At 53.9% G+C, this 23,103-nt stretch overlaps 1 protein-coding gene across 20 annotated transcripts in view; it reads right to left on the bottom strand.

The window, feature by feature from the left end:
* PLEKHA6 (pleckstrin homology domain containing A6) overlaps positions 1 to 23,103 on the bottom strand; it is a 143,841-nt gene that overhangs the window by 6,434 nt on the left and 114,304 nt on the right. For 15 of the 20 annotated variants that reach the window (XM_075910152.2, XM_075910154.2, XM_075910153.2 and 12 more), the window contains 13 exons: positions 20,902 to 20,970; positions 18,697 to 18,777; positions 18,028 to 18,177; positions 16,583 to 16,678; positions 14,486 to 14,597; positions 13,322 to 13,461; positions 7,897 to 8,026; positions 6,835 to 6,944; positions 5,953 to 6,135; positions 5,041 to 5,205; positions 4,461 to 4,594; positions 3,864 to 4,006; positions 1,581 to 1,704 (listed from right to left, as the gene is read on the bottom strand). In XM_075910152.2, the coding sequence (XP_075766267.2) occupies positions 1,589 to 1,704; positions 3,864 to 4,006; positions 4,461 to 4,594; positions 5,041 to 5,205; positions 5,953 to 6,135; positions 6,835 to 6,944; positions 7,897 to 8,026; positions 13,322 to 13,461; positions 14,486 to 14,597; positions 16,583 to 16,678; positions 18,028 to 18,177; positions 18,697 to 18,777; positions 20,902 to 20,970 (1,629 nt within the window). In that variant the 3' untranslated portion in view covers positions 1,581 to 1,588. The other 5 variants (XM_089773694.1, XM_089773695.1, XM_075910157.2 and 2 more) reach the window with 5 other exon arrangements.

Here is a 23,103-nt window from a genome sequence, read left to right as displayed (position 1 = left end):
CACACCCTCCCATCCAGCTGGGCTGCCTGATTTCAAGCAACCAAGTCCTCAGTATAACTTAACTACCCCATCAGCTTTTCCTTTGTAGCCAGAAGGAAATCCCAGAGAAGAGTCTTGGAGCTAGAGAGATGAGTGGAGCAGGGTGGATAAAAATCAATTATTTAAAAAATGGATTAAAAATCAATTAAAAAAATTTAAATTCAATACACTGTTCTTTTTAAAAATCAAGTATTTAAAATTAAAAGTGAAATTATGACAACCCATGTTGAGGCCTAACCTTACTATAGATAATTAAAATAATGTATTTTCAATAAAAAATATAAAATTCAAGCAGTGCACGTTTGCTGCCAAAGTTTTAGAGAAAGTCCAAGCATAGAAACTGGTGGAAGGTACTGGCTAAGAAGCTGAAACCTGAAGAGCAAAACCAGCTTCTGACAACAGTAGCTTTTTCTGCAGGTGCACAGAGATTATTTTGATCACTCCAGTTTATTCAGTTAGTTGAGTTCAATGACTGAGAAACCAATCAGGAATTGAAAAAATAAGCAAGTAGGAATAAGAGATCCTCCGGAAAAGGGCTTTATTCCGGAGGATCGCGCCAGTCTAGACGCTCTTTTCCGGCTTTTCCCCAAGCCGGAAAAAAGCGGTGGCCATGTTTATTTAAATCCCGCGGGGGATATTTAAATCCCCTGCGGATTTCCCTATGCTGACTTACCTGCTTTGCATGCCTCTTCCGGAGAAGGGGCCAGTCTAGACATAGCCATGAAGGATAGGGTGATCAGCAGTCATCAGAGCTAATCACAAACCACAGTTGATGTTTCCTTTCTTTATCAAAATATGTTTTACATTTAAAACTGATGTATTAAACTTCTTTTATTTTCTTATCTATTCAGTACATTTAAGGGACTTTTATTTAATTAACAAAAACATTTTGAAATGTTCTTCTTGCGCTTTTTAATTGAGTTCTACTTTCCACCCAAATGCAGATTGGCATAAATCATGTGTAAAAATGAATACACAAGAAATGCACCATTCCCCATTAGCTACCATCATAAAAAATGACATGTCTGAATAAATGTATGTTAAGCAATATAACCACTTAAATAAATGTGTATGGATATAATCCAACATTCTGGTTAGCAAAAAGTACCAACCAATGAAAATCAGCTTTATAATAAGCAAATAACTAAAAAGTTTAAATGTAAAACACATATTAAAACTGGTTATTTAAAACAATTTTCCTGCTTTAAATTGTGTTTTAAAGCCATGATTAAACTCATTTTGATTTACAACAATCCACCCAGTGGTGCAGTTCCACGGACCTTAGTGGAACTATGCCAGTTTATCCTTGTGTAGGATCTGCCCCCGGGATTTGAAACAAGAGCCTGTTTCGATTTCTATGCGCCTGGCACTCATTCCATGGGAGGAGACTGGGCTAACGTGGCAGAATAGAGCGTTAGCTTGGTGAGAAACAGCGTATGAATGGAGGGGAAGAGGCAACTGTTGAGTGAGGTTCCCACGGTTGCCCCTTGAGGCTGAGGTGTACAGAGGATGAGATGAAGTACAATAGAAAAGGTGCTTACTTCATGGCTCAGACACGCATAAAATGGCTGCTGTCGCCGACCCGGGATGACTCAGACGAGAGGGGGTTTGTCGGTGGAGACGGGGAGGCTGGGGAGGTGGGAGGACTCGGGGTGGCACATTGAGCTGGAAACAAGAAATGGAAAAGGGCGTGAAGAACACGGTGCAGCAGCAGGCAAGGGGACAAAGGGAACAAAGCAGGGAGCAAATTCCAGAGGAAGGCAGAGAGGTTAGAGACTGGGGAATATTAAAAAGGAAGGAAGCATGGTCAGAAACGACACAGAGATACAAATGCTTCCCCCACGGGGTGCGCACGTGAGCTCCACGCTGAGATCCTCATGGACTAAGGTGAAGAGGGCAGGCTGCGTCTGTCTGCAGGGACATGGGCATGGGACTCAGCACCTCCGTGCCAGTACAGCCTCCCACAACACACTGCCAACACCAGGGCTTGGGTGTTTCCTACTCAGCTCTAGAGCTAAGCCGAGACAGCGCAAAGCTGGAGGCCACAGGCGGAACCCCAACGGGCCACATACGGCCCACAGATTGCCCACCACTGATTTAGCATCAAAGCCCCACCTATTTACCCGAGCTGCATATGGTCTGACTACCAGGCCCCCGATTCTGCTCCTACACACATGCCAATTCATAGAGGTTAGTGGCTTTATTATTCCTGATTTACACAGGTGGGATAGGAGAGTCACACCCTTATTACTGGAATTGCCTGGGTGACGTGATGGGCTTGATTTGCCACTGTGCTAATTCAGTTTTACACTGGTGTCGCTCCATGGATTTAAGCATAGAAACCACAATAGCCCAGTGGAGGGTCTCCCTCTGTGGGCCAGATTCTTAACTGGTGCAAATTAGCATAGCTCTATCAAAATTATGGGAGTTCCCCTGATTTACACTACCTGAGGAGCTTGGCCTAGATACTGATCTTGTTTCTAGGATCCTACCAAATTCACACACCATTTTAGTCTATTTCACGGTCATAGGATTTTTAAAATGGTAGATTTCATGATTTCAGCTATTTAAATCTAGAATTTCCCCAGGTACGTCTAGACTACAGGCTTCTGTCAACAAAGAGTGTCTAGACTACATCCAGTTCTGTCGACAAAGCAAGCCGCTTTGTCGACATGACAGTGTAGAAGCACAGGACAGTGTAGATGCAATAACGCCTTCTGTCGACAGAACTCTGTTGACAAAAGGCGTTATTCCTCGGAGAATGAGGTTTACCGCCGTCTACAAAACTGCCGAGTTCTGTTGACGTTATGTCGACAGAACTCGGCGGTAGTGTAGACGCAGGTATAGTTTTGTCGACCAAAGTCCACTTTTGTCGACAAAACCCTGTATCTAGATGCCCCTCCGCCCGTGTTGTAATTGTAGGTGTCCTATCCAAAGAAGAAGTTGCAGGGAAGGGAGGGGAGGGGTCACAAGATTATGGTAGGGAGGGCATGGTATTGCTAACCTTACTTCTGTGCAACTGCTGGCGGCAGCCCTGCCTACAGAGCTGAGCAGCCGTAGGGCAGTGGCTGCTGGCCAGAAATCCAGGTCTGAAGGCAGAGCTCCTGCCAGCAGCTGTGCAGAAGGAAGAAGGGCACGCTATGGTGTTGCCGCCCTTACTTCTGTGCTGCTGCCTGCAGAGCTGGGCCCTTAGTCAGCAGCCAATACTCTCTGGCCACCCAGCTCTGAAGGCAGCCGTACAGAAGTAAGGGCAACATGGGGATGATATTGCCGTTCTGACTTCTGCACTGCTGCTGGCACGGTGTTGCCTTCAGAGCTGGGTGTCCAGCCCACATTACAATCACCAATCTCCAGTTGCCCAGCTCTGAAGGCAGCGCAGATGTAAAATAACCTCCTGCAACTCCCTTTTGGGTCAGGACCCCCAATTTGAGAAACGCTGGTCTCCCCCATGAAATCTGTATGGTATAGGGTAAAAGCACACAAAGGGCCAGATTTCACGGGAGGACACCAGATCTCATGATTCGTGATGCATTTTGCATGGCTGTGAATTTTGTAGGGCCCTAATTATTTCTAAAGGCCCTTTCACTATACCCAACCTCATGCTTACATCTCACTGCTGCCTGGTCGTCCCTAACACTCATTTTACCCGGAGTTCAGTCTTCTGCCCTTAATGCAGGTAAATCCATGGTCAGACTCAGCAGGACTTGCCCATGTCATTAATACCCTCTCTCTGGTTGGCTCCTTCTTGGCTTAGGGCCCACGGCATCGCCTGTGCCTCATTCGTTACCATGACACTGCAGTTCCGTGCCTCTCGAGGGCCTTACCAGAGAGCATGCGGCCCAGCCTGGAGGCTTCTGTGGCCAGCGTGCAGGATATCTCTATCCTCTTCTCCTGTTCCTGGAGCTGCGTTTCTGTGTCAGGGGGTGCGTCCACTTCTCCCTCGCTTAGGGGAATCACATTCTGCAAGCTGCAGCAGAGAGAGCTTAGTGTTACAGCCCCCGTGTCCATGGCAGATGCAGCAATGGCCCGGCCGAAAATACAGGGAGTGCTTGGAAAGGCCCAATAATTGGAGGTTAGGCCAGGGCAGAATGCCAGGGTGAGTGGGTAGAAGGATAGATGGGAGAGATGAATGGAATGAGGGGAGGTGGGTGGATGCTTGAGCGGAATGGCAGATAGATGGGTGGCTGGCTGGATGAGTCGTGTAACAAGTTAGTGGGCGCATGAATAGATGAATCAGGAGGCTCCAGGAAGGGATAGCTCAGTAAATGGATTTGCAGGTGTGCGAAGGGCAGGCGGACAGACAAACAGTGGCTGTAGCAGATGGTGGATGGTCAGAAAGGTGCACCAGGGTGTGGGCACAATAGACCGGGTGGCAGCGTGGCACAGCTGGGGCTGAAATGGGTCCAGAACAGCACCATCACCTGGATTTGGCAATGAGCGTCTTTATCCTTTCCACTTTCTTCTGCTTCTCCTTCATCTCTTCGGGGCTTAGGGGGGTGTCTGGTTCCAGCTCAATGTACCGCTCCGGAATGAGGACCTTGTCTGGGGTAGAGAGCTAGGAGGAGGCAAAAGCAGGTCTAGAGTCCAGGAGTCTGCAGCCAACATAGGGGAGACGGAGGAGCCACTGCAGCCAGCACCTGTCCCTGCTCCAGCTCCTCCTTCAGGGCTCACGCACCCGGCTCTGTGACCCAGATATCACCTGTCCCTGCTCCAGCACCCCTCTGGAATCCAGAACCAGCCCAACACCCATCTCTGGCCCACAACCCACACGACACTCACCTTACACAGCACTCTTCTCTGCTCCAGCCCTGAGTCCCAGGCTATAGGACATAAGGGCCTGAGCAACATGAATACCCCAAGGGACCTGTCCCTCCAACCCAGACACCATTCCCTCCCCTCTACCCTGTGCCCATGTCATCTCAGAGGGGCTATGCCTCCCCACCATGTGCACAGTCTCCATAGCAACCTGCTTCCATGGCCACACCAGAGACCAGGCCTCACCTCCTTATTGATGTCGACATCATAGTGCTGCGGCTCCAGCTCCATCTTGCGTAGCCGGGCGATCTCCTCCCTCGGCGTCTCGTAGACTTTGCCAGGGTCCTCGGTGCGCAGTGCGGCCTCCAGGTCGGAGATGTCCACCTCGTGGATGCTGCGGTGTCGGCGTACCTGGAACGGGCAGCAGCTACCTCAGAGCCAGGGTGGTCCCAGTGGGATCGTGCCCCGGCTGGCTCCAAGATAGCACGGCCTGACACTGGACTCACAAATTCAGGAAGGGTCTCTGTCTTGCTGGCCTTTACCCCACTACCTTGCCTCACCCACTCCTCCACAGACCCCCGGAGCTGCCCATCACCATAGCATCAGAACGACTCCCACACCTGCTTTCTGCTGGCAAGCTCTTCTCTACATCCCCATCTCTCTCACACATCCTTCAAGCACCCCACCATGGGCCTTCCTCCTCCCTGCTGGCTCTCCCCTTCATGCCCCCAAATATCTGACCACCGATGCATTGCAGGCCCCAGCCTTTGTAATAATTATACCATCAAGTTCCCCTGCAGCACATTGTCTTCCTTTGAAAGCACTGATGGAGTCTCATTAATCCCAATTTACAAATGAGGAAACTGAGGCACGGGGCAGGGAAGTGACTTGCCCAAAGGTTGTCCAGTGGCAGAGTTGGGAAAAGAACCCGGTCCCCCCAGTCTCAGTCGTGTGCTCTAGCCACTAGGCCACACTGCCTTCAGGTAAGTCCTAACAAGATCTTCTGGTCTCCATTCTGATCAGGGAAAGATGCAGCATCTGGAACCCCCCTAGGAGCCTGGAGACAGGACAAGCTCAGGGATATTGCTTTGAGGAAGGCCAGTGGGAGAAATGCAGATTCCACCCCCGGAGCCGACAGTGGACCTAGGAAATCCTTACCACTTTGTAAGACGCGGGTGCCTTCATGCTGGGGGCGTCTGGCTGCTGATTGGCTGGGAGCTGCAAACTCCGCCTTTTTTCCTTCATGGATCCGCTTTGGTGCCGTTTCATCCGGTCGATCTGCTCCTCCACGCTCATTTTTGCCTTCGTCTCATTGGTGAACACGGCGCTCTTTGGCCTATCCTGGGAAGAGCCCCCAAAGACCCAATTACAGCGCGTTCCGCAGTAGCGAGTTCAGACTTGGCATCAGTGCCATAAACCTGCTGCTCGCCACTGCCTGCCTACGGGAAAGGCTTCTGGCGCCTCAGCAGCTGTTCCGGGGAAGCCCGGGATGGGAACAAGATGCAGGCTGCGGCTCTGGATGGAGGAGCATAAGCAGAGCCGTGGAGCGCAGGGCTGGGCTGGCAGGGGGCAATGGGTTGAGACTGAGGGGCACTGGCAGAGCTGTGTGCGTGGGTAGGGGTGGTGGGGTTGCACCAGGTCGGCTTTGGGGCCAATGAGAGTGGCGCAGACACTGAACGTGAGTTCAGACATTCAGACCAAGTTTGTAGCCTGGGGGCAGATTCCCAGGAGCTGTGGGGGCAGGCAGGGCTTCAAACGCCACCTCCCTGTCCACACCGCTCAGGCAAACTCCTGTTCCTCTCACAGCGCAGCAACTCGAGGCTCCAAGGAAGCTTGGCCAATGGGCTGCGAGCCAGACAGTGCTTATGGGCTTCCGGCATCTTATCCCAGTCTCATCCTCTGCACCAGTCCTGCCTCCCCACAGCCCATCCGCACCCTTTACGGTGCCTCATCTCCTACCCCGCCCCGATCCACACCCCTGCAGGCCCTCTACTTCCCGCCAGGCTCCTGTGACAAGTTAGGCAGAATGCCGCGGCCTACCCGAGAATTCAGCCCGTTGGACACAGTGCTGGCACTTCTCCTGACCACGCCTGAATGGGGCGCAGAGTCCTCGTCGATGGGAGATTTGGTCCTTGGGGGAACGATGCCAACTGGGGAGAAGCAAAGGAGAAGATGAATGCTTGACCCCCAAACCGGCAGACTGCCCATGGCACTGCAGGCTCAGAACGAGGCTCCAGGGCCCCAAGCCGGTTTGGGACATGGCAGGAGCTCTCCTGCCTGAATAGTCCACAGCTCCTTGCCCTTTCTCAGCACTGCCCATCTGCTGGGCGCAGAGGATGTGCTCTCAGAGCATGGGTTCAGACGGTTGCTGGTACTCCCTGTGCTCTTCAAGGGAATGCCACCAGGCTACTCAGCTCTGGGAATTCATACAGATGCATGGCCCTTCTCCCACATCTTTCCCCCCGAGTGTCTCCCAGCCCCAGCACCCCACGAGAATATTATTAATCCCATTTTATAGAGGGGGAAAACTGAGGTACGGAGCGGGACTGTGACCTCAACCCCAAAGCAACCTCACTAGTCAGTGCAAAGCCAGAAACAGAACCCAGGAGTGCTAGCCTCCCACAGCCTGCTGGGATTACTAGAACAATGTAATCACATTGTGTGCTTCACAGCTAGAACATGAGGAGGAAGGGCTGATCGGTTAATGCTCTGAAGAGTCTCCGGACGCCACTGAAGGAATGTCCCCAGACATGGATGGACCTCAGCAGGTGCAGCAGGGGGGAACAGCCTCTATCCTGACCCCTATCCAGAGAGGCAGGGGGAAATACGAGGGTGTCTCCCTTGCACCTCCCTCCAGCGCTCTCAGTAGCATGCTCCTTTGGGTGCAAGCCGATGGCCCTGAGACCAGTTTACTACGTCCTCTTAACCTGCTCGGAGAAAGCACCATGGATTTGGATAGAAAAATTCCCCAACCCAAAATCTAAGAGGTGAAGCCTCCTTCTGGGGCCACCCTGAATTTTTGCTGGCCAGTGCCCCCCACCCTGATTTCCCCTGCTTGGATTTTATGGGTGAGAGAGGAGATAACGCGGGTATGGTGGGTACCTTTGTTGAGAGCCGCTTGCTTCTCAGCATCCTGCTCTTGCCTGGTCTGCAGGAGCCCAGCTTCGGTGGGTGGGAGGGGGGCGGAGCTCCGAGGGGTGTCTTTCCGATTCGGCTCAAAGCTGGCCTGGGACTACGGAACGAGAGCGGATTCGCTGGTGAGCAGCTGAGCTCTTCAAGAGGAGCTGCTGGCAGGGCAGCTGGGGAGACACGCTGCCTTTGGACCTCTGCCACTCATTAGCCAGGGGACAGCAGACAGAGAGGATACATGCAGAGAAAAGACACACACACACACACACACACACACACACACACACACGAAACAGCAACTGGGAGAAGCATCTAGGCAGGTTTTCATGCCCACCCACCCCTCTTCCCTAGTGTGGGCACAAGATCCAGTCATCTGGACAGAGAGGAAGGCGACAGCTAAGCTGGGCTTGGAGCTGCAGAGCCGTGACCAGGCATGTTCACCAAAGTGTTGGAATCTGGGGCTAGGGTCGATGGGGGTCAGCTGGGCCGGCTTTGCCCCGTCACTCAGCAGAAGCATTAGTGAACTAGCACGTGCAGGATGTTTTGCTCGCCTTGTGAAACACGAGGCACGTCTGCCCCACAGTGAGACTCTCTGCTAGTTTTCTTGTGGGTTGGGGACTGTGGACTTAGTCTCCTGGGACCTGATCCAAAGGCCTTGTGAAGTCAATGGAGATTCCCACTGATTTCCACGGGCCGGGCATCAGATGGAGGTTGCCGACTGCAAGCCTGAACGAACTCACATTAAAGCCTGTGGAAAGGATCCCGCTGACCCTAGCCGGAGCTAGGAAGATGATTAACCCCTGCTACAATCCCACGCCAGGCCCCCTGGTAATTCCCCAGCTCACGTAATTCAGGGATGAGAGATACTCAAATGTATCCCTATAGAGGCGCGGGGCCTGCGGCAACCCCCTTGACACAGGCTCTGCCCTATCTCCGCTCTGCCCCTACCCCCAAGCTCCACCTCTTCCCACCCCTGCTCTGCCTCCTTGCCTGAAGCCCCCGTTCCCCGAATTACATGAGCCGGGGAATTACCAGGGGGCCTGGTGTGGGGTTGTAGCAGGGGTCGACCCCCCCCCACTGCTCTGCGCTGCCCCACTGCCTTCTCCCACTTCATTGTGCTCCACTTCTCGGCAGCGGTGGGAAGCAGAGCCCCCTGGGGCCGGGACCTGGGTGCTCAGAAAGCTGGGAGAGGGCATCGGAGTGGAGCAGGCTGCTAGGTTACTCCAGCTCTCACCGCCACGGTGAGTGCAGGAGAAGCCATCCTCTGCTAGTCCCCTGTATTCTCCTGGGCCTCCCTGAGCCCTGGGGTCCCATCCATAGGACGTTTGAGGCGGCCACCGCGGGGCCCCCCAAAAGCATGAGACCTAGGGCGGCTGCCCTGAGCCGTCCTGTCGATGAGACGGCTCTGCTCAAGTGATTTGCGCTCCCTAGGTTGGACGAGCCATTAACAGATCGTGCTCCGCAGTCTGCGAAGTTCGTGAGTCTGCCAAGCAGCGACAGGAAGCACAAGCCATGGAGCTTTAGAAAAATCAGGGTGTCGTGGGCAGAACCTGAAAAATCAGCAGAAGCCCAGAGAAAGGTTGTTTCTCTACCCTTGTGCCCTGCCACGTCTGCAACAATCCTGCCTCAGCTCCTCTTCCTCCTGCTTCCATTTCCACTCAGACAACATTCCCCATGGCCTCCCAATTATGGCAGAGGTGGGTGGATGGCAGGTAAAATAGGGCCAGGGGTGCAGAGGACATTGGATGGGTTGGAAGAATGAGCCAGTGAGGGGTTGAAACCTCAGCCACTTGCACTAATTCCCCTCCTGCACTCAGCCCTAGCTCGGCACCTCCCTGCAGCGTGTCTCCTTTCTAGGGGCCTCACTCGGCATCCTGAGGGTTAATTAAGCCTTGGGGTGGCCAGCATTCATAACGACCACATCTCAGAACATTGTCCTCAAAAAGCAACCACTCCCCTGCAAATGAAAAAGGCTTCTGACCAAAACACCCATTTTTGCAGAAAATTTTCATTTTGCTCGATCTTTGCCTGGTGTGATGAAACATTTTGACCAAAAAGAAAAATAGCATCAAGGAAAAGATTCAGAACAAAATAATTCAGGAAAATTCATTATATTTTGGTGGGATTTTTTTGTAATTCTTTTCTACTATGATATCAAAAAATAGTTTTTAAAGTGAAAGAGAGTAGATTTTCCCCTTAATTTCTTGCTCTTTAAAAACAAACCCACTTCCTCCTCCATTTCAGTGGAAGAAAAACAGAAAGTTTTAAAAGCAGGATTTTCCCTCCACTAAACAAAACAAACATTTTCACCAAAAACCCCCACGTTTCAGAAAAAATTTCAAACAAAATGGAAATGTTTCCTTGTAAAAAAAACCAAAGTTGTCTCCATGCATTTATACATGCACAGGTCAGGCTGCAGGCATGCAACGCTTGTATGCGTAAACACCTATTGGCACTGACAATTTAACTGCTTGTTCGTGCTATTACCTTGAGGGTGCATGTGCATGGTTTGGCACGCCCAAGTATCCAGCCTCACACACTAGCATGCATTTTGCATGGGTGAGCTCACTTAGCTGCATGATGCTTGCTCTTTTTGTGGGGGTAAGTATTCAAGTTTTGGCCCCATGAATCTAAAAGAGTGAGCATTGTTCAGAGTCTCTCAGACAAGAGAAGACTCAGCACTTGACCAGGAATTTACTGGCCTGATTGTGCTCTGGTGTGGGTGTAAATCAGGAGTGACACCTGAAATTAGTGCAGTCATGCTGGTGTGAGATCAGAATCAGGCTCTGGACAGTTAATTTGTTACAGCCTAGTGCTGGAAGTGGCAGTATCCAGGCTGAATGAAGAAAGCCAGAGGGAGGGTGGAAGTGAAAAGCCAAGAGGAACCAGGCTGCTGGGCATGTGATGCTGCACATTTGAGTCTCCTGTGGGTGCCAATCTGGAGCGTGACATTGGCCTAAGGAAGAATCACTGGGAGGCCAGGAAGAGGCTCTGGAATTCTCTACTCACTCATGTGGCGGGTCCATAATGCCTGGCTTTCACAGCATCTTAGTGGCTGGCACAGTATCCCCTTCTCTGCACTGAGATCAGGCTGGCTTTAAGGGCGTTTCAGAGCATCTGTCTTTGGAGCTCAGCCACCCCAGTTCCAATGGGCCCAGCAGCAGTGTACCAGAAGCAGGCCTGGGGGCACACTTTGAGCAAGGTTTTAAGCACCGCGGCGTTCCATGGACAAGAAAATACTCGGCTCTTGCATAGCAAGCTGCACTAGTCTCAAAGGAGGCCATCGCAGGCCCCACTGGGCAATAGGGGTGTGAATGGTTAACCGGTAGGGGCTGGAGCAGCCCCTCCAAACCCCCAGGGTCCACCACAGGCAGGGGATGCACTGACCAACCAGATGATCAGCGCAGCCTTTGTCTGTGGCGGGCGGGGGGAGGGAGTGTGCACTCCAGCCCACTCCCCTTTTAATCAGTTAATGAGTTAAACAGAATATTTAACCAATGAAATGGGATTTTACATCCCTATTGGGCGGAGGGGGAAGCTGAAACACAGAGTTAGGCAGCACCTCGCCCATGGTCAGTGGCACGGCTGGAAACAGAACCTGGCTCTTCTGGGTGCAGGCCAGGTCCCTGCTTCTCAGACCATCTTGCCTGCCAATAAGTAATGAAGGGGGCAGAGCATTCCCACCTTGGAATGCCTGCAGGGCCTGGCTGCAGAAGGGCTCGGGCATAGCGTGTCCTTGTGAAAGCTGCTGCCCCGTGTCCATGCGTCTCCAGCTTGCCCATGGGGCATGCATGGCTCCCTGTGGGCAGCTTGCTCCCTGTACTTCTCCAGTGTGTGCAGCCATCTCTGCTTTGCACCCTCCCACCTTATTCCCACGGCTTTCCTGCTAGCCAGCTCCGGTTCCCCATGGGGAATGGGGATACTTCTGTGGAGACGCTTTGATACCTGTCCCCTCTTGGCCTCGCCGCTTTGCTGCCAGGAAGGAGAGTTAGGGTACGGCCAGAAGCGGCTCTCGCTAGGGAGCGGAGGAACAGTCGGAGGAGACTCCAGGGGGACGTACGATTTGGGGAGGGGAGGTCGAGGCGGGCCTGGTTCCTGGGGCAGAGAGGAAGCCAAAGTGTTAGACGCAACGGCAGGGAAACTGAGAGAACAGGAAGGAAAAGAAAGTTAGCAAGCGACCGAGACAAAGAGAGGCACTGAGCCCAGGGCGAGAGCAGCTGGAGCCCAGTCAATACAGCCGGTTCTGCTTCCAGGCTGAGCATTCGCTGTAGGACGCAGCAATGCCACCTCTCACCTCAAGTCTACAGCCAAGACCCCCACACCCAGCAATCAGCGTTCCCTGTAAGCCGGGCGCTTGGGCAACCACTCAGGAGAGATTCAAATGCTGCCCAGCTGATTAGCAAAGCATCCACAGTTAGGTTTGTGTTTCTAATGGTGGTGCACATTCACACATGCTTCAGGGCATATAGAAAAAAATTATTCTGCACATGGGTGGAAAAGATTAGAAGGAACATTGCCAGCATCCCCTTCCTTTCACCAGAGGGACTGTTTACCTGCACTTGACGTGTTTACACCAGTGGGAGCCAGGCAGGGTAACTCCACATGCTGCTGTGAATACACCCCCCAGAAAAACGATATCCCAGATCCGCTCACCCAGCCCTGGCCAGTCCTCCTGTTTTCGGAGGCCGGGCTCTCGCCCTTTGTTTCAGCATCACCATGACTTCGGTACCAGCTGGGCAGCCAACAGAAACTGAGAAGCCTCCCAAAACTAACATAACTCACTGGCCTCCATTTGAGTTTCTCTCTTTCTATCTAGGGAACATCCAACATGCCCAGCACTGGGTTATCTCGGTGCTGTCGTGGCTTTGAATGCGGGTCTCGCCAAAAGCTGGTCTCAAGCCAAACAAGGAGAGCAGAGAACAACAGGAATGTCTGGGCAATCTCAGATGAAGGGAAACTAGGGAGTTTCAGGCAGCTCTAGGGTTCACTGAGCCCAGTCCCCAGTTTGAAGCATCCGTCGCCTTTGGTGCTGTTCCAAGTGGGAACCCAGGTCTCAGTCCAAAGTTTGCAAGTGGCACATTTTACAAGGGGCTGAACCAAAACCTGCTTCTCTACATCCTGGGACTTCTGGGCCCCAATTTGCACCCGAAATGTGCATAGCCCTTCCTCCCCCATCTTCCCAATGGGCCACACCACAGCTCCATGTCCAGATCCACCTCCACCTTGGCCCTGACTTGTGCTGCCTGATCCCAGCTCTAGGGAGAAGCCCCGGCTCATGGGACGGGAAAGCCGGGAGTGCCACCTGCTGGTGCGAAGAGAAAATCACCCGGGGAAAAGCCATAGAGCTCCCTTCCCGGGGCTACCTGCACTAGCCCCATGCAACAGCGGCTCCACTCACCTCGCTGGTCCCTTGCTTGGTGGGCGAGCCCTGGGAGCCCGACACGAGGGAGAAAGGGCTCAGGGGGCTGGTGAGGCTGGCAGAGCTCAAGGGGCTGGCGGGACTGTTGGAGCTGAAGGTTCCCGAGGGGCCGGCAGCCACTGCGGAGACATGAGAGAGGAGAGAGCGGGATTGAGTGTGCCGCTCAGAGGCAGGCACAGCAGGGAAGGGCCATCGAACCCAGGGCTTCGGAGCTGCCGCTCGGACAGCTGCTCTTTCAGCGCCGCATGTCGCATTCAATGCCGGCGGTGCGGCCGTGCGCCGGGGATCCAATCGTCGCCGGTGCAGGTGTCGATACGGGCTTCCCCCCCCCCGGGGAGCTATTCAGAGCAAGCTGCAGCCAGGCAGCGCCACATGCAGCCGACGCCTTCTGGAGGAAGCAGCAGGACGCTGTCCTGAGGAGGGACCTGATGTGCGCGTTGGGGAGGACCTAGAGATGGGACCTCGTGGGCTCATTTCAGACACCCTGGCTGCCTGTGGGACTGCCTTTAACACAGCCCTGGGGCTCCAACCCACATCCTTTTGCTCAAAAAACCAAATCTGCGGAGATTCTCCATTAGACAGGCTACTCTTAGGGCCCCTCCCCTCTGTGGGCTGCAGCCGCGCAAGTTGGGAACTGGTGATGCTCACCGGGTAATGGTTAGCTTACTTGGGAGCAGCCCCCCACGGAAGCAGCAGGCCAAGGGGAGGGGGCCTGCCAGCTCCTAGCCCGTGTTGGCAGGGAGCCGGCAGCCTCTCTCCCTTCTCCCTCACCTGCCTTTTCCAGCCAGTGCGGGGCCGGAAACAGCCAGGCTGGAGCAGCGCTTGCTTGTGACGGAGGGGTCGCTCCAGCCTGGCCGTGGTGGGCAGGGAGGCCTGGATCAGTTAACTGATTAAACGGGGTTTTACATCTCTAGCAGCCCCAGGAGAGCGACACAGTCACGGAGCCCGGAGCCGGCATGCCACCGAACGCCAGGAACATGTGATGTTCGGGCCTGTCCCTAAGCCGCAGGGCGACTGTGCTGGCGGGGGGATGACAGGACGTAGGGCGCGAGACACCTCTGCAGCCAGCAGCCTCTAGCTGCCAGGCCAGGGGAAGGGAGGGAGCGGCAGGCCCAAGGCGGGACGGGTGGAGGCAGCGCTCACCTCTGTGTTTGGCAGTGTCCGTGCCCCGGGAGGGGTTGTTCTTCCTCAGCCCCTCCATCACGTCCTGGATCCGCCAGATCTCCTTCTGGATTTGCCGGTTGAGCATCTCGTTCTGCCAGGGCCAAGGTGCAGAGCGTCAGAGCAGCCCAGTCCCAGGAACGCTGCGTGGCCCTGCCCACCTGCCCTCTGAGGCGATGTTTAGGTGACAGTCGCAGCACTGGCATGACGACGGAAGAGGTTCTTCTGCCACCGTGGTTCATCCCCTCCCTCCGAGAAGTGGTCGCAGGGGGAATTTGTCCTCCCACCTTGCACCATCTAGACCAGGGTTTAAGGCTTAACCGCCTCTCTCAGGGGTGTGATTTTTTTACACCCCCCGAGCAAAGCTGCTAGGCAACCCACGGGCTAGGTGTAGGCCAGGCCTGACTTATCCTGTGTCTCTATCCTCAGCTCCTCCTCCAGCCTGCTAATGGTGGGGACACCCGCCCAGCACCATCACGAAGGGGGTGTCTGAGCAAGGAGCAGGACCTGCTGGGGGCATGAGCGAGGAGTGAATAGCGAAGGGCTTTGCAGGGCAAGTTGGCCCCAGCATGCCCGGAGCACACAGTGGGCTGATTACTGGCCTCTCCCCCACTCCCCGACCCCTCACGTCCATCATAAAGGGCCCGAAAATGGAATGCAGCATCAGAATCCGTCGCCTGCTCGGAAAACGAACAGCGAGGCTGGGATCCACAAAGGCATTTCGGCACCTACAGACCTCTGTGCATGCCCATGGGAGTTAGGCACCTAAAGACCTTTGTGATTCTCCTTCCCCTCTCCACCAAGTCCACGTCAGTGTTCATCTTGCATAGATGCTGCCATGCTGCTGCCCGGCCATTTTGATAGCAGCAGGTGACAATTATCTGGCGAATTTAGCCCTTGTGCTAAGTAACAGTCTTTCCCAAGAGCAGCATATTAACAAGAGCTTTGTTCCTGAATAGCGTGGGGCGGGGGAAGTGCCACTTAGTCGTGGGAGCGTGGGAGACTCAGAATTCCTGAGCTCCAATCCCAGAACTGCCACCGACTGGCTCCACCCTCGGCCCGCTGGGCTAACATGTCTCCGCTGGCGGGGCAGCTGCGAAGATGGACGTTTGCATGGTGCTCCAGTTATGTGTCAGCCATTTTACCTTACAGTGAGGCACTTTAATGCCCAGTTTACCTCAGCCCTATCTCTGAAGCAGACAGAGCCCCGTATATACGTGATCGGGTAATGACGCTCACGTTTCAAAGAGCTGCATAATTACGGGGCCCCATTAAAAAAAATAGGAGAAAGGGGCAACACTTGCCTACTGAAGGAAGCAGCACTTGCTTAATATGCAGGCAAAGGCAAAGCTCGAAGGGGCTGTGCTAGGGTTATCTACCCATCAAGCTTAGTATTTAAAAGGAGCAGGGTTTAGTCTAGCATGAGTGCCATGGTTTAGGCACAAGGAAGGAAGGATACTGGACTGGCCTCAAAAAGATAGTTATGGACGGGGTGTGCTTTGAGCAAGTCCTGTTGAATATCTATCCCCGTGTCATTAGTCAATCCCGAGTCATTTGAAGACCCCTGGGGCCAATTCCATGCAACGTTAAATAGTGTAAATATGGTGTCGTGAGCATAGAATTCAATGGAATCACACTGGATTTACACTCCCCTTGCTTCCCAGGACCCTGTATTTTCAGAACCATGCACGCAAATGACTGCGCATAAAACTCCACACACGTTGGCATCTCTCGTGTGCGCGGGCAGTTACTGAGCCTGCATGTACAATCCCATTTGCTGCTATGCAGTCCCAGTAATTGGGCACACAACTTAGATGCCCGAACATGCTTACATTTGCACGTGCAAGCTTCTGAAAATTGACATAAATAAGAATAAATTCTAGCCCTTATTTATACCAATTTCAAAGCAGAACTCTACGGGCATTAGTGGAGTTACTCCTGATTTACACCAGACCAGAATCAGGCCCTAGGGAACTGATCTAGGTGTCCAGAAAGGCTGGGATCTCCTTTTCCATGCACCCAGCCCGATCCCAGGATTCATTAGCGCTTGCCTGACTGGGCCTGGTCCCAGGCTCTCACCTGGATGTCCAAGTTCAGCTGTTCCCACAAGTCGTCGTGCAGGGCTGACACCTCGCCCTCCAAGTTCTCGTACTCTATGGTGCTGTTGGCCAAGGCCTGCAGGGATTTGCAAACACCTCCATCAGGAAATCAATTCCTGTTTGTGTCCATGGGAGCAGGCGCAGTGAACCCAGGAGAAAGAGAAGCCTGGGAGATGGGTGGATCCTGGCATGTGTCATAGCATGGGGCTGGGCATGGATGTATGGTACGGTCAACAAGGCCACTGCTCACATCCTCTCCTAGTGGATACTCAGTGGAATCCTCCAGGGACAAGCTTTCTCTTCCACCTAAGGAAAGGCGTCCCCTGGCATTGCTGCCTGTTGGGAATACCGGGCTGGGCTGCGAATGGCATGTGAGCCAGGAGACAAATCAGAGGAAGCCCACAGAGAAAGCTATGGGGCTTTGTTCCCTAGGAACAGCAGACGCTAGGGCGCCGGATCAGTGGTGGCAGTAGTGGGATAGGCAGGGTGTAATGACAGGTATTGTCTGTGCTGAATAACGTTCTAGGGAGGCAGCTAATTGTTCCCGTCTCTGATCCTGAATTACTTTGGAGCCGGCAGGGGCTGTGCTAGGAGCAGAGAGAAGCAGGGGATGATGTAAATGCATTTGGGGTCAGGGGTTGGGAGGCAAAGCGGGAGTGCAGAAAAGCAAGGAATGCAAACTGAACATATTGCTCCCAGGCAGGCACCCCATCTCAGTGCTGCAGGGGTTAATACTTTTGGTCCCTGGCTGAGAGGCTTTGGCTCCTCTCGGTTCCCAGTGAGATGCTGGGATGTGTCCCCCCCCCACCCCCACACACACACTTTAATGACAGGAAAAGGCGAGGCAGAGGCAATGCCTGGACAAAGGAGAGGAAAGAGGAGAGATTTATCCCCACTCGGCTGAGTTGGCAGAGACATTCTCCCCCTCCAATGCCAGGTCTCCCAGGCTCTCACAGCCCCAGCCGTGTGGAAAGCCAAAGACAGGCTGCCCCTTGCGCCCAGGCTTCATCCACTCAGCTCGTGCTGCTGCTGAGAAAGAGACACCCACCGCTAAGCGAGGTCCATGCTGGCTGACATGCAGACGCCAGGCTCTCTGCTGGGGCAGCTATTCCACGGCGGAGCAGAATAGTGGAGGTGCCTGGCACTGCGTGAGTTAAAACCGCGGGCTTCTGTTTTACAGAGAACTCCCCCCACCCCATCCTCCCCACAAGCAGGACATGCCGAAGCATGCGCTGCCCCAACCAAGCCCCCGGAACAGCACACGGCCCCTCTCGAGACTAGAGGACCACTGGCCCTTACCATGGCATGGCTTCACTTGCGGGCGGGGCACGGGGGAAATGGGAGCTCTGTCCCCATAACACCCCTGGAAGGAGGAGGGGTCCCCAGCAGTGACAAGGGTCGGCAAGTAGAGCAGGGGGACATTACCGTGCTGGCCTGAGACAGCTCCACCCGGATGTTGATCAGCTGATTCTGGAGGGATTCCTTCTTGTGCAGCAGCTTCTCGGGGTAGGCGGGCTGGCTCCCGAACATCTCCAACTCCTGGTGGGTGCCCATCAGGGCGCTCTCCAGGCTCTCCTAGCCAGAGGGAGAAGAGGGTAACCCAAGCCGCATCGCCTCCCTCCCCTCGTACTCGCAGAGCACTCGGCCTTGGCAAGCCGGGAGGCTGGCATTGGAAAGGGCCTTTTCTGCAGCAGCAGGGGCTGAGGGTCACCGTCCTGGGGAACACCTGCTGTGAGCAGATCTGTCCGGGTGGTGGGCAGGGCTGCAGAAATGCCTCGCCCTTGGCAAAGCGCCTGCAAGTAGGGGGGATGGCCACTGTCAGGTTAAGGCCCTGGCACGGGACTCCGGAGACCTGGGTTTGTTTCCCAGCCCTGCTGCAGTGATCTCGGGGGAGGCACCCAGACAGAAATACCTGCCTGGTGGGAAGCCTGAGGTTGCTTCAACCACCCACCGTGTGGTGGCTTAAAAACTGCTTCCCCCTCCCCCGGGTGAAGTGCAAGGTTGGCCAGCAGGAGGCCCGGCTAGCCCCAGTGCCCGGGTGCCCCCAGAGTGGTAGTAACCAGTGTGCTCAGTTCCCCTCCCTAAGCCACTTACCTTCTCTGCCCGGAGCTGCTGCACCAGCCTGTCCTGCTCCCTCACCACCTTGTTTTGCTCACACAGTTTCCCCAGCAGCTTCTGTCCCCAGGCAAGGAAAGAAAAGAGGGGAGGGGAGAAGAACATGAAGAGCAAGATGCATCCACGGTGTGATGGCGCGGGGGGACCTCAGATCCGGGACGAAGCAGGCCTGGCCAGTAACAAGCCCTTGCAGGCTCTGGGGTACTATGCTGCCTCGTCAGGGCCAGGTCCCCATTCCTGTCCTGCCCACATGAAAACCTTTGGGCAAATAATGGGGAGGGGTCAGGGTACTTTGTTGGCATCAGATCCATTGGCATCTGCAGGCCGTTCAGAGCAAGCTGTCCCACACCCCAGGGTGCAGCGTCACCTCTGCTCACCTGAGCACTGACTGGCCAACGTCCCACCCACCGCAACGGGCACTACGGAGCCGCACAAGCATGGGGACTGTACCTCTGCCCGGCCCCATTCCCCGGGTGCCCTGCAGCATGAAAGCCCTTCCTCAGTTCCTACCATGGGCCTCTGAGCCCTGATGCCAAGCCAGCGTGGATAACTGACAGGAGAGCGGAGATGGGGTCTGCCCTGCCATAGCACCTTGGGGCACAGTTAAAGACGGAGAAGGCTCATCATGGTAGGTCAGCAAGTCTGTCTCCCCACGACGGCAGGCCACAGATCCAAACTCTCATCCCACTCAAGTCAGGGGTTCCCAGTGGAAGAGGACACGGCCCCCAGTCCACCTGACAACAGATGAGCACCTGATACACCTTTTATGGCTGGGGTGGGGAACCTTTTTTGGGTCGGGGGCTGCTGACCCACAGGGAAAAAAAAAAATCAGTCAGGGGCTACACAAAAGTGAGAAGCAAAAAAACCTCCCAAAACAAACCCAGCCCTCACTGACGTGGCCTCTGACTAAGCAGAAAGACACTCCCCACATTCCCCTCCCACACCAGAGCCTAGGGGAGAGCGGGCTAGTAGATTTTGTGGGGCCCTCTAGGCTCTGGGGTGGGGCAAAAAATGAGTGGTTTAGTGCATGGGAGGGGGCTGTCAGGAAGCAGGCTGGGGGTTTGGGGCGTTGGTGGGTCTGGGAGGGTGCAGGAACGGGCTGGGTGGGAAGTAGGGTGCAGGAGGGGGTGCAGCAGCAGGCTGGGGGGGGTGTCACAGGGTTGGATGCTAGAGGGAGCCCTGAGCCTCAGCAGCTGGATCCAGGCCATAGGTTCCCCACCCCTGTTCTACGGTGTTAGCTTGCACCCCAGAGACCCTACAGTATCTCTCATTTCTAGCGCCTATTCAGGGTCACTTTTCAGGCCATAGCTATAGGGCGAGGCACCTCCAGCAACCAGAGGGGCTATTGTCTCTTTACCATGTCATTGGGTCACAGGTGGGGAGGACACGGTCAGGACTGTCCTTAGGGGCCCTGTGCCCGATGGCAGGTGAAGGGGGTGATTTTTTAGAGATGTGATTTTATAATATTCTGCACCACACTAATGGAACATTTTTAAAACAAATTGTAAACTCAGGCCTGGTCAATTTCACATAGGAAATTGAGACTCTGACAGTATCTCTCTGTGGTTGGCAAATGCCTGTCGAATGGCTTCATTGCCACTTGACTGGCTCTTGCACAGGTTTTGCTGATCACTCTGGCAGGCTGTGTCACTTGTAAGTTAACTAAATCCTCTCCAGAGGAAGCAGAGCCACAAAACAGGGAGCCACAAAAGCAGGAAGAGGTAGATGGGTGGGCATTAAGACCCAGCGGTGCCCCAAATTTTCAGATGCCCTACGCAGCCGCGCATTCTGCGTATGGGTAAGGATGGATCTGGGTACAGCATTTGGGATTTGCACACCGGGGACCTGCAGCAACTTGGAATCTTCCAGGGGACATTTACTACGCAAGTACCAGCCAAGCCACCAGGCTGCACACAGAATTACACAGCATGAGGGATGCACACACGGGAAGAAGGAGGGATGCAGCGAAAAGGAAGCAGAAATAGCAAGGACGAGCAAGCCGTATGAGTGAGCAACAGCAAACAATACTGAATGTGCCTGCGCCCTTCCAGCTCTGCTCTGAGAGGGGATATTCGTCTGACGATAAATAACAGAGCCAGAGGAGGCATAGCCGCCAAAGGGCAGAGGACGTGTGGGTGACATCACAGGGATGGGGAACAGGCAAGCAGAGAGTGCTGTGCTTACATCAGTGTCTTGCTCGCTTATCTTGTAGGCATGTAGAGTCTCTCTGTAGGCCTCTGGGAAGGGAGACACCTGCAATAAGAGGAACCAGTCATTGCTGCCCCTTGCATTCTGACAAGCCTCGTAGGACAGCCGAGGTCGCTGAGGTGGTGAGTAACATTTCCAGCCCACCTGTCCCCCTTTGCCTAGCAATCAAGTCCTCTTCCCCCACAATACTTAGCACGGATGCAATAACAAAGCGTGTGCACGTGAAGAACATTGGCCATCAGTGATTAGACGGATCACCCAATGCCTCAGAAACGGGCTCTTAAAGGTGGCTTAGCCATGCCGCCGTCAGCCCTGGAGAAGCAAACACCTGTTGTCAAGAAGGCACGTGACACGCCTCCGTAGACGGCCAGGAGAACGGCCTAGCAAATGCTCCCCAGCCACGCCAGCAAAGGATGTCCATGATTTAACCGCGTTTGGGGTCCTGGGTTTGGAAACAGATTAGATGTGGCCCTTGTGAATTGTGGTAATCAGTCACCTGCCCGGGCAGTTACCCCGTTTGCATGCCCAACCAGAGGAGTTGGCTGTGCAAATTGCTATGGGGGCCTCGGTAGGGGAAAAGTTTGCACTAGGCTGCCGTGCCTCTGGTTTTCAGAGCGAAGCAGGTCTCAGGGAGGGGTGATGCCTCAAAATGTGAGAGATGTAGAAAAAGGCCGGGCCTTGCCTGCTCAGAAGGCACCGGGGTCTGTGTGTAAGAAGAGCTAAAGACTGAGCATGCAGCTTACGAGAGGGGTAGGGAGAGAAGAAATGGCTAAATGAGGTCTCAGAATGCCCCTTTCACGGGAGGCTGAGACAAGCTGGTCATCACTAGGATGCTGGGCTAATGGGCAGCAGCCAACAGCAGACCAAAAGAAATGGCTACTGCCGTCACAATGGGACACTGCATGGATGCTCCCCACTCTGGGCTGACTTTCAGTGAGACAGTGGTGCTGGGCTAATGGTTTGGGGTGCTGCAATTTTACCTCCCTATCTTCTTATTATAGCCCATTTGCCGATGGAGAAACCGAGGCAGAGAGGTCACCGGGCCAGCATGTTCAAAACCAGCCAATTATTTGGGGCGGCCTTCAGTTTTAGGGGTCCCACTTGAGAGGCCATGGAGTGGGTGCTCAGCGCCTCTGAAAAGCTGGCCTAAGGTGTCTCAGCCGGGGAATGAAAATCAGTGGGCACGTCTGAAAACGTTTACTCTAAAACGGTTCCCTTCCTTGGAAAACCAGAGTGCGGAAGGTTCCCCAAGCTGGCATGTGGTGTGCAAGGAGACCTCAGCAAAATGCTGAGGTGAAAGGTGTCCAGCAAGAATGTGATAAGGCAAGGTGCTACCCTCACAACCCACAGCTGCAAACGGTCCTGATCCAGTGAGATCCTGAGCAGGGTTTGGCCCAAGGGACCAGGCTGCATCAGAGCAGGACAAGAGAGCCAGTGGGATTTTGTTTTGAGTCTCAGTTTTGTATTCAGTCCTCCAAGACTGTACCACCCATCCCAACAAGGGGCGTGTTCCATTTACACACTGGGTACAAATGGCCTCACCTTTCCATCCAAAGTTATCCCTTTCTCAGTGCGATACAGCACAAAATGCCCAACAACCCACCTGACAAGACAACCAGGAGATGCAGTCAGGAGGTTACACTGAACAAAACAGCCCTAGGGCCCACTACAAGAAGACAGAGCGAGTTCTATATTGACCCTACCCAAGGTCCTGCCTGCCCACCGAGAACACGCTATGTCCATCAAAAGCCCAGTGTTCTGTACAAATGTCTGGAAAATACACACCAGACACATTCAGCAAAAGTGAATTCAGTTAACACAGATGGCAGATCTATGAATGATGCTTTGAAAACATGAATGGGTGATGGTAGGCTTTCCTGGATGTTATTTTTATGAATAGGCCTTGGGTGCTGTGAGTGTGTGATCTGAAATTACAGGAGGAAATAATAATAGTACCTAGTTGTTATACTCACTTTCTGTACACGGAGCACTGTGCAGAAGTAACATGCTCACTCAGGCCAGGTCCACATTGGGAAATTATTTCAAAATTAGAAAAGTCAACTTAATCACCCCCGATTTAACAAATATGAAATAGCGTGTCCACACTATGGGGAAGCCTCGGAATTAGTCCGAGGCAGGCTCCATGAATGTGGATGCGCTCCCTCGACTTAGAGCCCC

The sequence above is a fragment of the Pelodiscus sinensis genome, chromosome 27 (assembly GCF_052426305.1).
Source record: "Pelodiscus sinensis isolate ZL-2025 chromosome 27, ASM5242630v1, whole genome shotgun sequence".
Taxonomy (NCBI): Eukaryota; Metazoa; Chordata; order Testudines; family Trionychidae; genus Pelodiscus; species Pelodiscus sinensis.
This window is presented reverse-complemented; position numbering and strand designations above follow the sequence as displayed.